This window comes from Elephas maximus, chromosome 3 (genome assembly GCF_024166365.1).
Source record: "Elephas maximus indicus isolate mEleMax1 chromosome 3, mEleMax1 primary haplotype, whole genome shotgun sequence".
In the NCBI taxonomy this organism is placed as follows: domain Eukaryota; kingdom Metazoa; phylum Chordata; class Mammalia; order Proboscidea; family Elephantidae; genus Elephas; species Elephas maximus.
Window position 1 is genome coordinate 32,428,156 of NC_064821.1, and position 17,046 is coordinate 32,445,201.

At 42.2% G+C, this 17,046-nt stretch overlaps 1 protein-coding gene across 9 annotated transcripts in view; it reads left to right on the forward strand.

The window, feature by feature from the left end:
• LOC126072251 (zinc finger protein OZF-like) overlaps positions 1-17,046 on the forward strand; it is a 54,248-nt gene that overhangs the window by 10,580 nt on the left and 26,622 nt on the right. For 4 of the 9 annotated variants that reach the window (XR_007516478.1, XR_007516476.1, XR_007516477.1 and 1 more), the window contains exon 2: positions 7,455-12,950. Coding sequence is in view for 4 of the 9 variants with exons in the window: in XM_049877123.1 (XP_049733080.1) it covers positions 7,698-7,700; positions 12,824-12,950 (130 nt within the window). In the remaining 5 variants the exon portion in view is untranslated. The remainder of the gene's footprint in view (positions 1-7,454; positions 12,951-17,046) is intronic. The other 5 variants (XM_049877123.1, XM_049877124.1, XM_049877125.1 and 2 more) reach the window with 4 other exon arrangements.

The window sequence follows — 17,046 nt, forward strand, 5'->3', positions numbered from 1 at the left end:
GGCACCAAGAAGTTATTATATTTATTTATTTACTGTATGTTTGTTTACTGTATCCTGAATTTCTGTTTTGATATATCTGAGTAGGCTGGGAGTGCATGCTACTCTCGTCAGTAATCTGGCCATGTTGAAGCTCTCACCTCCTGTCTCTGGGTGGGCAGAGCAGCTACTAGGTGTGTGAGCATGGGTCTCTGTTCACTGTTCTTGTGGGGCTCCTGAGAATGTGGGTGGTGTTTTTGTTGAGTTGATGTGTCTGCTCTCCCTGGTCATTGGGTTGGATGTTGTGTGTGCACACCACTGCTTGCTGGATGGTCAGGGCAAAGGTGCCCGGGTCCTTGGTCACTGAGTGTGCAGTAAAGAGACTCTAACCTACAGTCCTAGGCAGACAGGGGAGTGTAGGGGTGTTTGGAGCAGGCACAAGTCTTTGGTTGCAGTGTAGGGTGATATGAGGGGGCGAGGCAGGGGGCTGTCAGCTGCCCAAGGGTTCCTGGTTGGAGAGCATGCCCCTGTCCACTAGAGTGTGTCATGGGGGTATTGTGCATCCAGTCCTTGGGTGCTCATTGCCTTTGACTGGAGGGATTGAGGGGCACCACTAGTCCTCAGGCCCCCATTGTTAGTAGGTGGATGGAGTGGGTAGTACTGCCAGCACTCTGGCTCCTGGTGTTGGTGGTTGAGCTCCCTTCTTAGGGGGCAGGGCAGGGCAGTGGTGAATGCCACTTGGCTGCTGCAGGTGAAGTGGGCTTCATCTGAGAACCCTGTCCACCTTGTCCCAGTACGGCTGTGCTCAGCCGGCAAGGCACTGGTGCAGGTGATTGGAGAGGGTGGAGGGCAGGGCAGTGTCAAATGCCACAGGTCTGCAGCTGCTGCAGGTAAAGTGGGCTTCAGCTGGGAACATTGCCCACTTTGTCTCCATGTGGACATGCTGTGCTGGCTCTGCCAGCAAGGCACTGGTGCAGGTGATTAGAAAGGGTAGAGGGCACTGTAAGCTTGTGGATCCGCTGTGCCAGTGGCTGGGCAAAGGGGTGGGCACCTCTGGACCAGGGCCATGACGGTGTTTAATGCTGCTGAACTGGTGTCAGAGCGGAGAGGGGGATGAGGGAGGAAGAGAGAGCATTCCTCGGCCCGTGAAGCTCTGGTGGGGTGGGGACTGGAGTGCGCGTGGTGGGTTGGGCACGTGCACTTAACTCTCGCAGGAGGTCAGGTATCACTCCTATTTGACTCTGGAGGTGTGTGCAGAGTCACTCCTGCTTAGCTTTACCAGATGGGGTGGGTTTTGGCTGGTGATGCTGCTGCTTGCCTCAATATGTCCATGCTGTGCAGGTTTGGCTAGCAGCACTCTAGCAACCCCTAATTCTCCATTTCTGCTCTTTTTGAATTGCTTCTCCTTACACCTGTCGCTCAGTTCAATTCTTCAGCTTTATCTCTGATGCTTGGAGGTTCCTAGACTATCACATAGCTGATTGACTTGTTTTTTGTGGGTCTTTGTTGTAAGAGGGATGACACAAAGTATCTGACTATCTCACTGTCTTAGCCTGCCTCTAGAGGAAAACTTTTTTAACTCTAAGAATTTGGTAGTTCTTATAATTCAGGTCTTACTTCAAATGTCACCTCCTCAGAGAGTGTCCCCCCGTCCCCTCAATTACACCCACTCATTTTGATATTTAAATATAGTAGGTTTCAGAATGAGATAAATCAAGTTTAGGTTGACATTAACCTTGATTGTGGACATACAAGCACATTGAATTGAATGTTACGTGGAAACCCTGGTGGTGTAGTGGTTAAGAGCTACAGCTGCTAACCAAAAGCTCAGCAGTTTGAATCCACCAGGCACTCCATGGAAACCCTATAGGGCAGTTCCACCCTGTACTATAGAGTCACTATGAGTTGGATCAACTCAATGGCAGTGTTTTTTTTGTTTTTACTTTTATCAGTTATATTCCCCTATGGGATAGGCTTCCAATAAAAACAAAAGGCTATGAAGCTCTGCATTGTGGTGATGATGATTTTCGCACCCTGTTGTCTGCTGTGTTGTTTGCTTAGGGTTCTGGTGAGTCCACTAGAGCTGCAATGTCCTCTAGTGAAATGTTGCTATTTCAATTAAAACCAAAGGAAAAAGCTCAGTTTCTTAGTTGAACTAGTCATATGTTCAGTGCTAAATGGGCACATGGGGCTAGTTGCTCCTCCCGTGTTGAACTGTGCAGAAACAGAACATATCTACTGTCACAGAAATTTCCATTGGATAGTGCTGCTCAAGAGGATATACGGCAGGTGATAATCTGTGTGTGTCCTCAATGATCAGTGTCATAGGCCAAAAGGAACAAAAAAATTAGTGTCTGCCTGTAGATTTACAGTCTAACCTGGGAGACATTTTAAATAAATAATGAAAACTAGGAACATCTGATACCTGTAATAAAAGGCTTTAACCTGAGAGTTCATTTAGACTGCTTGAAAAGAAAAATTTAAGTGAAGATTCAAAAAATTAGTTTTATTTAGCTACATGCATGGTTGTGTAGGGCTGATAGCATGTGGTATGGGTTGGGGTGGAAGGAGTATTTCAGTTGGGCAAAATGAGTGTGCAAATCCCTGAGGTGGCAGAGAACCCAGTATCGTCCATTCTTTGATGAAAGTCAGACATGATTGAAGCAGAGAAATCAAAGTGTGGTGGGGAGGGGTTGTGTGAGCCAGATTGGAGGAGGCAATGGCAGCAGGTTGTTTAGAGCCATGCTGACTATTCTGAGCTTTTTGAAGGCCAGTGGACAGCCACTTACTGGCATTAAGCAGTTCTTGTGCTGCAAATATATTTTGGAAATAATAACCGTGATTGAATGATATCTGGCAGGACAGGAGCTTGTTATGAACAAGTTAAGGAAGACTGTGAGGAAGCCTAGACATGGAGATTGGTTGTGGATCAGGAAGATAATGCAGTGATATAATGTAGATGTAGATGGTTCAAAGGGCATCCGTTTACTGAATGCACATTCCTTGAGTTACAGGCTGTAGATCAGTGAATGCTTCTCGCACTTGAAATATCAATGTGAATAACCTGAGAATCTTGTTAAAATGTGAATTTTGATTCAGCAGTTCTCGGGTGGGGCTTGAGATGCTACATACTGAACAAGCTCCTAGTTTATGCTGGAAATAGTAAGGATGTTGTCTTAGTCATCTAATGCTGGTATAACAGGAATACCACAAGTGGATGGCTTTACCAAAGAGAAATTTATTCTCTCACAGCCTAGGAGGCTAGAAGTCCAAATTCAGAGTGCCAGCTCCAGAGGAAGGCTTTCTCTCTCTCTCACCCCTGGGGGAAGGTCCTTGTCATCAATCTTCCCCAGTCGAGGAGCTTCTCAGCACAGGGACCCTGGGCCCAAAGGATACACTCTTCTCCAGACTCTTGTTTCTTGGTAGTGTGAAGTCCCCATGTCTCTCTGCTCACTTCTCTCTTTTATATCTCAAAAGAGATTGACTTAAGACGCAACCTAATCTTGAAGATTGAGTCCTGCCTCGTTAACATAACTGCCTCTAATCCTGCCTAATTAACATCATAGAGGTAGGATTTACATCGGAAAATCACATTAGATAACAGAATGGTGGGAATCCTGGGACTCATGGCCTAGCCAAGTTGACACATATTTTGGGGGGACACAGTTTGAACCATGGCAGTCTATGTTTTGGCCCCCAAAAGTTCATATCCTTGCCACATGTAAACCATATTCACCCCATCATATCATAGCAAAAGTCTTAATGTGACTCCAAGTCCAAAATCCAGAAATTTCTCTTCATTTGCGAAATCTAGAATACAGGTTATCTGTTTCCAAAGTACAGTGTGGAACAGGCACAAGCTAGACATTTCCATTACAAACAGAAGAAATTAGAGGGAAAGAAGGGATAACAGGACCAGGCAAGCCAGAAGAACACATTACTTCAGCCCTCAAGACTTGAAAATAATCCTCTGTTCTCTAAGATCATTTGTACAATGGCTCTGCCCTCCAGACTGTAGGTATTGGCCACACTGTCCGGATTCTGAGTGGAAGTTCCTCAGCTCTGGGCTTCAGCTTTGCCTTCCAGGCCCACTGTAATGGCAACTCTGCTCCATCGAATTTGGGCGGCCCCATTCTCCTAGTCCAATTGAGTGGCAACTCCACCCTTTGAGACCCAAGGAGGGTCACCCTTTGAGATCCCAGAGGTCATGGCTCTACCCTTTGAGACTGAGGGAGCTCAGCTTCCTGTATTCCTTGTCTCTTCAGCTTCTTTCTGGTTCATTGGCTTCTCAGCCCTTCGGTGCTCACTGCCCATGTCTGCGCTTCTGGGACAAGTGTTCCAAAGCTGTTTAGCGCCATCTATAAGTACCTGGAGACACCCCACTCCACCAGTAAACTTCAGCCAGAAGGGACTCAGCTCTCTTCCTCCGTGGGTTGGCAAGCCTAGCTCCACCGATACGTTTTCAGAGGCACCCCACTCCACCTAGAAGCCACCTGCCAAAGGCACTTAGCTCTCTTCCTCTGTGGGTTGGCTCCAGTGCTGTCTTGCATTTGTCTCCTGGCTCTGCTGCTGCCATTTCTCTGCCACTGCTTCTCTCCATCAGCGCCATTTCCAGCGTTAACAGTTCTCTTCACTTCCTTCTGAGTCCTCACCAGAATTGTCTTTGATGTCCATAATTCCACCAACAATTTCTTCAAGGCAGTTTACGCTTTTACTATTAGGCGCTTTAAAACTCTTCCAGCCTCTGTATATTCACAGTTTCAAAACTGCTTGCAAATCTTAGGTATCTGTTAGTACAGCACCCAACTCTTGGTACCAAATTCTGTCCTAGTCATCTAGTACTGCTATAACAGAAATATCACAAGTGGGTGGCTTTAACAAAGAAAAATTTATTCTGTCACAGTCTAGGAGGCTGCAAGTCCAAATTCAGGGTGCCAGCTCCAGGGGAAGGCTTTCTGTCTCTCTCAGCCCTGGGGGAAGGTCCTTGCCATCAATCTTCCCCAGATGAGGAGCTTCTTGGTGCAGGGGTCTTGGTTCCAAAGGACACACTGTTCTCCTGGCTCTTGTTTGTTGGTGGTATGAGGTCCCCATGTCTCTCTGCTGACTTCTCTCATTTATATCTCAAAAGAGGTTGACTTAAGACACAATCTAATCTTGTAGATCGAGTCCTGCTTTATTAACATCATGTTGTTGTTGTTAGGTCCCATCAAGTTGGTTCCAAATCATAGCAACAGCGACCCTGTGTACAACAGAACAAAACACTGCCCAGTCCTGTGCCATCCTCACAGTCATTATTATGCTTAAGCCTATTGTTGCAGCTGCTATGTTGGTCCATCTCATTGAGGGTCTTCCTCTTTTTCTCTGACCCTGTACTCTACCAAGCATGATGTCCGTCTATAGGGACTGATACCTCCTGATAACATGTCCAAAGTATATGAGACATAGTCTCGTCCTTGCTTCTAGAGAAAATTCTCGCTGTATTTCTTCCAAGACAGATTTGTTCATTCTTTTGACATCCATAGTATATTCAGTATTCTTCACCAACACCATAATTCAAAGGCATCAATTCTCCCCTAGTCTTCCTTACTCATTGTCCCTCTTTTGCATGCATATGAGGCAGTTGGAAACACCATAGCTTGGCTCAGGTGCACCTTAGTCTTCAAGGTGACATTTTTGCTTTTACCACTTTAAAGAGGTATTTTGCAGCAGATTTACCTAATGCAATACGTCTTGATTTTTTGACTGCTGCTTCCATGGGTGTTGATTGTGGATCCAAGTAAAATGAAATCCTTGACAACTTCGATCTTTTCTCCATTTATCATGATGTTGCTTATTGGTCCAGTTGTGAGGATTTTTGTTTTCTTTACATTGAGGTGTAATCCATACTGAAGGCTGTGGTCTTTGATCTTCATCAATAAATGCTTCAAGTCCTATTCAATTTCAGCGAGCAAGGTTTTGTCATCTGTATCTCTTGAGTTATTAATGAGTCTTCCTCCAATCCTGATGCCCCGTTCTTCTTCATATAGTCCAGCTTCTTGGATTATTTGCTAAGCATTCAGACTGAATAAGTATGGAGAAAGAATACAACCCTGACACACACATTTCCTGACTTTAAACCACACGTTATCTCCTGTTCGAATACTCATTGTTTGCAATGTTATCCATAATTTGTTATGATCCACACAGTCAAATGCTTTTGCATAGTCAATAAAACACAGGTAAACATCTTTCTGGTATTCTCTGCTTTCATCGAGGATCCATCTGACATCAGCAATGATATCCCCAGTTCCATGTCCTCTTCTGACTCCGGCTTGGATTTCTGGCAGTTCCCTGTTGATGTACCGCTGTAGCCGCTTTTTGTATCATTTTCAGCAAAATTTTACTTGAGCCTGACATTAACGATACTGTTCAATAATTTCTGCATTATAACATTATATTAACATCACATTATTAACATCATAAAAGTAGGATTTACAACACTTAGGAAAATCACATCAGATGACAAAATGGTGGACAGTCACACAATACTGAGAATCATGGCCAAGCCAAGTTGACACACTTTTTTGGGGGACACAATGCAATCCATGACAGATGGGAATTAAATCTGAGAGTGCTATTAGAGAAAATAATAAAAGAAGCGTGTAGAGATGATGCGAGAGAGAGAACATTTACCCTGAGACCAAGAAATGAAAGAGTAGAATTCAGCTTGGAGGGGAAACAGGGTAGCAGGGTGGAAGGAAATGGGAACAAAGGAGGGAAATGGCTCCTTAGAGAAAACTTAATGATTTTCTGATTTATTTGTTGATTAATTTATTATAAGGTTGAAAGACAAAGTGTTCAGGAATCCTCCCAGATTTCTCAAAAGCTTAGGGCCTGGTGGTGTCATGGTTTGAGAACAAAGGGGGAAAAAAAAAAAACTCAAGGGGAAGAAAGATGTTAATTGCAAAAGCTACAGGAAAAATACCGATCATATATTACAATGCTATAAATGAAATGAAAAAAAATTAAAAGCAAAATATAAGTGTTTTAACTGCACATAATTAAAAATGAATGAACCATGATGACAAAAGTTGAAAAACAAATTCTGAAAATTCACCCATGTTAATATCAAACAGCAGTGCGTGTGTTGATCTGTAAGGGACAAAGTTAAAGTTACGTAGGTGAACCCACTTCTTCAACCTTGGAGCCCTGCCTCGCTGAAGGAAGTCAGGTTCAAGTTTTCCATCCTGGCCAGGCCTGGTTGCTTCTCATGCTCTGGAATAAGTAAATTCCTGCATCTGTGATCTTGTTGCCAGAAAGAAGATCCCACGGAGCTGCATGAAAGAATGCAGGTGTGTGCTCTGGAGGCTGGAGCCTGTTCTGCCTTCAGTGCCAGTGCCCCCAGAGGGGAGCATTGCCCTGAGCCTGGGAGGAAGCCAGAAACCTGTCACTCCCTGCTTACTCAACACTGTTTCCTCCCCATCCTTCTTCCATTCTAGGTCACAAGTGCGGTACAGGGAGAACTAGTCCAGTCCAGGCAGCTGGGGACTTAGGGCTACCGTCTCACACATCTGTAAATTACAAGTACGACTTCAACTGCCCTGACTAGCGTATGGAGTAAACATTATTCATCTGCTTCCAAACTGCCTGGTGCTGTGCCTCTGCTCCCATCCTTCTTATTGAAGTGGTTCTTGGGCTTAGAGACAGCATTCTCTCAGACTTCCAGAAGCTAGATCAAGGAAATGGTGAGTTCTACGGGGAACGGGGTTATTCTTACCATAAGTGGCTGAAGTTTGATATGAATTGTTGGGCGGCCAGCTGTGTGCTGCAGGACTGTGGCTCCTTAATGAAGAAAAAAGTTGGCAGAGGAGGCCAAGGGACTGAGCCCTAGGAGGTACCCTAAGGCCCTGTTCCACTGTTACTGGGCCCTTCCTGTATACATATGTGGCTTTTCAAGATTTGAATGTCTGGGATCACCTTCCTTATGTGACTCTTAGAGCAGGCACCATGGGCTTTTAGCATCCCCACCTTGGGCCTTGGTGCTCTGTATTGAATGACAGAGTGTCCTGACCAGAGCCTGAAGATGGAGCAGCTCTGGCTCTGGAGGCTACGATCCAGCCCTCCAGAGCCATCCTTGCCCCGCCTCTCTTAACCATTTTCTTGACTTCCCCCAGCACTGGAACATGTTCTGTACAGTTCTAAAACTACTGCTCCACCTCTTACACTGTGTTAGGGGAAGAGAGTTCGTAGGTGAAAACCCTCTTTATGGGGTCCTGGGTGGTGGTGGTGCTCTCCTGACATCACCAAAGGTATGAAGCTGGGGACAGTGAATCCAGTTGGATCCTGTGTGGGGTCTTCAGACCCATTTTTTCCCCCTGCAGTGGGGAATGCTTTTGCCTCGAGGCTTTCAGGTGTGTGGAATGTATGAATCCCCAGTCTAGGTCCTTGGCCTCCCACCTATGCCTAGAAAAAAAAAAAATTTTTTTTTTTCTGTAGAGCTGGTATTTAATCCCTATAATTTTTGACTGTTCTCCATAGTCTTGAATTAGAATCTAAAATTATTCTTTATTGCTAGAGAAGTTCAACGTGTGAGATGTGTGTATTTAAGTTCTTGGGTTTACAGTTTCCACTGGGAAAAAATTTCTAGATCATTTGGTATGTTTCTACTGAGAATTTTTCAATTTAGTGGATATGAACTTGTCAAATAGAGGAATGCCTGTTTTAACTGATGGTTACTCTAAAGCTTACTTAAATCTTGAAATGGTTCTTACAGACTCCTATTACATTTAACACATCATGCCAGAACCTCTAATGTGTTATATATTTTAGCCATTTTAGAAACCTTCTGGCTCAGATAAAATGGATGTACAGACTCTGATATCCCTGGCTACTGTGTTTAGAAAAAGAGGGCTTAATTTATACTTTTGTGATCTGCACAAGTGTATTAGACCATTTAACAACAGTTAGGTCCTAAATGATTAAATTTTAAATGGTTTTATTATTAAATGAATATAATTCCTAGTAAAAACACTTAATAACTCGTGTTGACTTATATATCATGTTTAAAAATACAGTATAGTTTACTGGAATTTTTTTTCCAGTAGATAATACCTTCAGAGTTCAAAACGCAATATGAACTTAAAAGTATACTTTATGAAGACTTGTCCCTATCCTTGTCCTCACTTAGCCCATCCCTCATCCCCCAGCTTCCTTTAAGTAACCAGCTTTATTACTGTCTGAAGCACCTTGCCAGTGTTTATCTAGAAGCAAGGAAATAGAATAGAAATTTTTTTTATTTCCCCTAGTTTGTTACACAAAAGATAGCATGGAATTCACACTTACTTTTTCATGAACAAATTGTCCTGCTGATCTTTTCATAACAATACATAACCCAAAAAACTATAACCCATTGCCGTCGAGTTGATTCCGACTCATAGCGACCTTAACAATACAATACATAGAGAGCTTAAATCTAAATTCTTATAAAACTCCAAAATACTACATCCAATTGACCTTGGTTTTTTGTTGTTGTTTTTAACCATATCGCCATGAGTGGACACTTGGGTTCTGGCCATTATGTTGCTTCTGCAGCACTTGTTCTAGTGAAATCAATGTAAATTCCTAAGATTTGGGTACCAGTAGGTATAAAAGCCCTTCTGAACTAAGGTAAGTAAAATCAAAATGAAAGAGTTTTCACATGACTCTGTAAATTTAATATATGAAAATTAGTTTTCTTTGGGGTTTTAAATAATGCTTTAAACTTCCTATTGTCAACTATATCATGAACAAGGAGTGCATAAACTTCTTCCGTGTAATTGAAATAGTGATCTGAGTCACTGATAATCAATAGATCTTGGTCAGTTTTTGTAGACCCCCAGTGTGTCCTGCCTTGATCTCATCTCCTCCTGTCTGGAGATTATTACTATCTGTATTTAGAAGTTTATGACTATTACCAACATTTCTATCATTATAGCTTTATCACCCAGGTCTTAATCCATAAACTCTATATTGTTTAGTTTCGTCTCTTTTGAGCTTTCTCTAATTTCAGTTATTACTGTGTCTGGGTTCTTCAGTGACTTGTTTTCCTCAGGATGCTTTTGAGTTTCATACATGTTGGTGTCTGTAGCTCTAGTCTACCCATGTGCCTATGTATATATGTTCCTATTGTATGAATGGGCCACAATCTACCTACCCATCGTAGAACTTGTGGGATTTGGGTGGTTCAAATGTAACTTTTGTTGTTGTGAGTCTTGCTGTTCTTTTGTTCATTCTCCTTCCGGGCTCCATGTGTTTAGTGTTTACTAGGAAATACTGATTCATTTTATAACTTTTTCCTCCCAAAAAGTATGCATATGTCTTTATTTGTTCAATCTGTTTATCTAATTAATTTTTACTCTTGTAAAGAGTGTGAAATGGTATCTTTGATTTTATTCTGTAATTACACTACTCCACTACTGACAAGGCTGTGCATATTTCCCCACCGTTAATTTATATTTCTATGGCTTTCTACATCTTCCTTACAAACTTGGGGAATTTTTCTCCCAGTATGTAACTTATCTTTTCACTCATTTTCTTTGCCCTTTGATGAATAGTTGTAAATTTTAATGTAGTCAAATTTGTTAATCTCTCCTCTTATGTCTTACTCTTAAGAATTTTTTCTCTATTCTGGTGTCGTAAGATCATTTGCTCCAAATGAGGGGGACAAGGGAAGATCCCCACTGAATAGATTCCTCTTTTTCCTGATGAGCCTGGGGAATAGAGGGTGGAGGAAGATGCTGATAGGATTATACGATTCAGTTGTGAATGTGGATTGGTAACAGGGTTAATTGTGGTTGTAAAAACTGTTATTACAGAAGCAGTAACTGTGAAAGAGTAGACTAAGGGGAAGGCACTGCTAGACTGGAGGACAGTGGCTGAACCTAAAATCCCTTAAAGGTTTTACTGTGCTGATACTTCATCATGAGGCTCAGAGGCTCTCAGAGCAAGGGAATAATCCTCTCTCAGTTAAATTTTATCAGAGGCCAGGTAGGGTGAAGGTGAGACGACTTTTGGAGAATATGACCAGATCAGATGGACACTCAGCAGCAGACCTGAACAGCTGGTACCTGAGTAACTTCACCTGAGGACTCTTTGCCCTACCGAAGTAATAATTGTTAATGACTGTTTTGGAGTGGTAAAATGATTGGGAGGGGGAAGTTAATCCTTCAAATACGAAAGAGCCAGGGGATGGCCTGCAGCGCAGTGAGTTACTTAACATAGCTATTCTAGCCATAATCTTTGTAACTCCTACCAAATGACTGGGTGGAGCTATGCAGATGTGGTACTTGCGTCCCACCAGGGAGATTGACATCTTCCTAATAATGGTCATGGTACCATGCAAATAAGGTGTATGGAACCTAACAATGGTATTAGCCAGTTTTGCCATCCTGCCACTTCTTATAAAGAAGCCATCCCAGAGGCAGAAAGGGGGGAACCTCACACCACTAAGAAAGAAGATTCAGGGTAGAGTGCATCCTTGGTGCCCAGGATCCCTGCGCTGGGAACCTCCTAGACCCAGGAGACAAAGAGCTGTAACACTGGAGATGGTGAGAGATGGCAAGAAGCAATGGCAGAGAAACAGAAGCAGCAGAACCTGGAGACCAATTACATTGGTCAGGGCTCAGTTAGTCATGGTTGTGTGCCTTCCAGGAGCTGCAAATGTGAGAGAATTTTGCAGTGGAGCCTCTAGAGGGCTAGTGTGTAACTGTTTCCTATGTTTCACAGGCAGTTTTAACAGGTAAACTGCCCTTCAACTTACTTAAAAAATTACTTCTATTTGTGGTAAGAGTTATATATAACAAAACATTTGCCAGTTCAACAATGTTTACATGTATAACTTGGTAACATTGATTATGTTCATCATTTTGTGCAGTTGTTAAAAATGGACATGTAACCTCTTCTCGGTCAGCAAATGCAAGGGTATACTATTCTTGTTTCTGCAGAGGTAGTGCTCTTTGTCATCTTACAAGGTTAGACTGTGTGTGAGGAAGTATGGGTTTATGTTTGTTGAGGGGAGCAGTCACTAATAATTGGTGTACAGTTGCATCATGTCTCAAAATTTGAGAATTGTGGGGAGATCTGGATTCTAATGTTTCCTGTCTCTCACCTGAGCTCTTCTTGATTTTTATTACCTTTGCCTGTCTCTTTGATAGGGACAGAGAGGGTGACAGAACAACAGAGTTTTTTTTAAAATAAGTGACTGGCATGTAAAAATTCATAATTCTCCAAAAGAATATTCTTTTCTCAGCAGTTGGACCTGTAACCTCTTGATTTCCTAGAGTTGTTCAAGAAATATGATCAGCTCACACCCTTGGGTTGCCAGTTTGTTTGTGCTGGCCCCTGGTCCTCCCATGACTGTGAGGAAGAAAAGGAAACACTGCCATTCTGCAGTGTTTCCCAGTTGTTAATACCTTATCCTGCCTTCACCCTTTGCTTTATGTTTTGCTGAGTATCCTGGTGGTCTCCTGGAAGGAGGTGAAACTGTTCACAATGAAGTGATAACCTGAATTAGAGCTTTTCTAACTGTTCTAGACCATAAAGAGAGAAGAAGAAGAAGAAGACTGCAATTGGTGCCGTCAAACTGTGGACAGATTATTTCAGTTCTTTGAAAGTCTGTGAGACAGGATGCAATCAGCAAAGAAGTGAATTCAGTTAGTCAAAGGAAGAGGATGATAGCTATACCCTAGAGTAGACCTTGGTAAAACAGAGAAGCTTATGTCAAAATCTCTATGAATTCTCAGTTCCTCAGGACTGTCAGCTTCACCGTTTGTTCTCGTACACATTGCAGTACATGGTATCTTGCTGATCCAGAATGTGTGGGATGTTTTAGGACTCAGTGGTCATTGAGGATGTGGCTGTGGTCTTTAGCCAGGAAGAGTGGACTTTGCTGGATCTTGCTCAGAAGAAACTCTACAGAGATGTGATGCTGGAAACCTTCAGAAACCTGGCCTCAGTAGGTAAGAATGGCATCATTTATTTTTTTAATTTATTCTTTTAGTGAACAAAAATATTTTACTCATCAACTTTGCCCCAGTATTTGGGCTGAGGAACAGAAATAAATTGTTAAATATAGCAGGTGTGGTCCCTTAGTCTGTGGAGCTCACATATCCTGGCTTCTCCATGAATATAAAGTTGTATGTGAGTTTTCAGTTCTCTTTTTCTTATGTAGGGTTCTCTAGAGAAGAAAAACCAGCTAAGTTTATATAGAGAGAGAAACAGAGAGAGAGAGATTTTTAGTAAGGAAATAGCTCACACAGTTGTAGAGGCTGGAAAGTCCCAAGTCTGCGGATCAGGCTTCAGGCTTCTTCTGACTCACATAGATGCAGGGGCTGATGAACCCAAGGTCGGTAGGTCAGATGGCAGGCTGCTGGTGGCTGACGAATCCCAGATTGGCAGATAAGATGGCAGACTGCTGACTCAAGTTCCAAGAACTAGAGGGCAGGTGATGACAAGCCAGATGCGGGATCCAGAGTAAGCAAAAGCCAGCAAGCTTTGCCAGAAAGTCCATATGTAATGGATGCAGGCCGCACCCCCAAGGAAACACCCTTTCAACTGATTGGCTGCTAATAGTAGATCTCATCATGGAGGTGATTACATTATATCAGCTCTCATCATGTAGTTGATTGCATCATTACATAACTGCCAAACTATATCATAACTGTCAAAACACTGAGAATCATGGCCCAGCCAAGTTACACACAACCTTAACCATCATAGTGTACCCCTTGTCAACTTGGCACCTGTACACATCTCCTTAAACCATATATAATCTCTACATAAAGACAATTATAAAGACATACTTGCATCTAACAGGATACAGTTAACGTGTACAACGAAAAATGCACTGGTCATGTTTACATCTCATATATTATGAGTGAAGAAACCAAAAATATTTTATGTACAACATACAAGGAAGAACTACTCATAACAATTACGCTCCTAGTTTCTGCAGCATGGTCATAGTTGGTATTTACAACTACCTTCTTCTACCACCCATTCAGTATTCCCTTTACTGTCAGCAAGCACATCAGCTGGTCATGGGTCTCTGCCTGGTGAGGTGACCCAAACCTTCATTCCTGAATGGTCTGGACCATTTAATAGTCATGTCGGAATTGGGTTGCTGTAGTTTTCCGTTCTCCCACGTGTCTGTCATTTTGTCTTATCATAGGGGCTTGCATGTTCATGTGATATTGGAATCTCTGCCACTGGTATTCAAATACCAACAGGGTCACCCATAGGGGACAGGTTTCACCTGAGCATACAGACTAAGACAAACTAGGAAGAAGGACCCAGCAGTCTACTTCTGAAAAGAATTAGCCAGTGAAAACTTTATGAATACCAGTAGAACGTGGTCTGATACAGTGCCAGAAGATGAGCCTCTCAGGTTGGAAGGGACTGGGGAAGAGCCGCCTCCTCAAAGTAGAGTTGATTTTAATGACTGATGGAGTCAAACTTTTGGGACCTTCAGTTGCTGAAATGACATGATTCAAAATGAGAAGAAACAGCTGAAAACATCCATTAATCATCTGAATGTGGAATGTATGAAGTATGAATCTAGAAAAATTGGAAATTATCCAAAATAAAGTGGAACACATAAACATCGATATCCTAGGCATTAGTCAGCTGAAATGGACTGGTATTGACCATTTTGAATGGGACAATCATATGGACTATGCCAGGAATGACCACTTGAAGAGGAATGGCATTGCATTCATTGTCAAAAAGAACATTTTAAAATCTATCCTGAAGTATGGTACTGTCAATAGGATAATATCCATACGCCTACAAGGAACACAATATGAATGTTATTGAAACTTACATAGCAACCACTAAGGCTAAAGATGAAGAAATTGAAGGTTTTTTATCAACTTCTCCAGTCTGAAGGTGGTCCAGCATGCAATCAGGACGCATTGATAATTACTGGTGATTGGAATGCAGAAGTTGGAAACAAAGAAGGCGGTCCGGTAGTTGGGAAGTGTGCCCTTGGTGATAGAAACGATTCCAGAAATCACATGATAGAATTTTGCAAGACCAGTGACTTCACCATTGAAAATACCTTTTATCACCAACATGAACGGCAGCTATACACATGGACTTTACCAAATGGAATACACAGAAATCAAATTGACTACATCTGTGGAAAGAGACTTTGGAAAAGTTATATATCAGTCAGAGCAAGGCCAGGGGCCAGCTTTGGAACAGACCATCAATTGCTTATATGCACATTCAAGTTGAAACTGAAGAAATCTACAAGTCCACGAGAGCCAGAGTATGACCCTGAGTATGTTGTTGTAATTCGGCACCATCAAATTGGTTCTGACTCATAGCGACCCTGTGTACAACAGAACAAAACACTGTCTTCTCCTGCACCATCCTCACAATCGTTGCTTTGCTTAAGCCCATTGTTGCAGCCACTGTGTCAATTCATCTCATTGAGGGTCTTCCTCTTTTTTGCTGACCCTTTACTTTACCAAGCATGATGTCCTTATCCAAGGACAGATCCCTCCTGACAACGTGTCCAAAGTATGTGAGACATAGTCTCACCATCTTTGCTTCTAAGGAGCATTTGGTTGTAATTTTTCCAAGACAGATTTGTTCGTTCTTTGCGACCATCTCAAAAATAGATTTGACACATTGAACATCAATGACCAAAGACCAGATGAGTTGTGGAATGACATCAAGGACATCATACATGAAGAAAGCAAGAGATTATTGAAAAGACAAAGGAAGAAAGTCCAAAATGGATGTCAGAAGAGGCTCTGAAACTTGTTCTTGAACATTGAGTAGCTAAAGCAAAAGGAAAAAATGGTGAAGTAAAAGAGCTAAACAGAAGGTTTCAAAGGGAAGCTCCAGAAGACAAAGTATTATAATGACATGAGCAAAGACTTGGAGATAGAAAACCAAAAGGGAAGCGCACACCCGACATTTCTTAAACTGAAAGAACTGAAGAAAAAATTCAAGTCTCGAGTTGCAATATTGAAGTATTCTACAGGGAAAATATTAAATGACGCAGAAAGCATCAAAAGAAGATGGAAGGAATACACAGAGTCATTATACCAAGAAGAATTGGTCGACATTCAACCATTTCATGAGGTAGTATATGATCAGGAACTGATGGTAGTGAAGGAAGAAGTCCAAGCTGCACTGAAGGCATTGGCAAAAAACAAGGTTCCAGGAATTGACAGAGTACCATTTGAGATGTTTCAACAAATGGATGCAGTGCTGGAAGTGCTCACCTGCCTATGCCAAGAAATTTGGAAGACAGCAACCTGGCCAACTAACTGGAAGAGATCCATATTTATGCCTCTTCCCAAGAAAGGTGATCCAGCCGAATTCAGAAATTACCGAACAATGTCATTAAGATCACACGCAAGTAAAATTTTGCTGAAGATCATTCAAAAGCAGCTGTGGCAGTGTATGGACAAGAAACTGCCAGAAATTCAAGCTGGATTCAGAAGAGGACTTGGAACCAGGTATATCATTGCTGATGTCAGATGGGTCCTGACTAAAAGCAGAGAACACCAGAAAGACGTTTACCTTTGTTTTATTGACTGTACAAAGGATTCAACTGTGCGGATCATAACAAATTATGGATAACATTGTGAAGAATGGGAATTCCAGAACACTTAATTGTGCTCATGAGGAACTTGTACATAGATCATGAGGCAGTCGTTCGAACAGAGCAAGGAGATAATGCATGGTTTAAAGTCAGGAAAGGTGTGCATCAGGGTTGTATCCTTTCACCATACCTATTCAATCTGTATGTTGAGCAAATAATCCAAGAAGCTGGGCGATACGAAGAGGAACGCAGCATCAGGATTGGAGAAAGACTCATTAACAACCTGTGTTATACAGATGACACAACCTTGCTTGCTGAAAGTGAAGAGGACTTGAAGCACTTACTGATGAAGATCAAGGCCACAGCCTTCAGTATGAATTCCACCTCAACATAAAATGAAAATCCTCACAACTGGACCACTAATCAACATCATGATAAATGGAGAAAAGAGTGAAGTTCTCAGGGATTTTATTTTACTCGGATCCACAATCAAC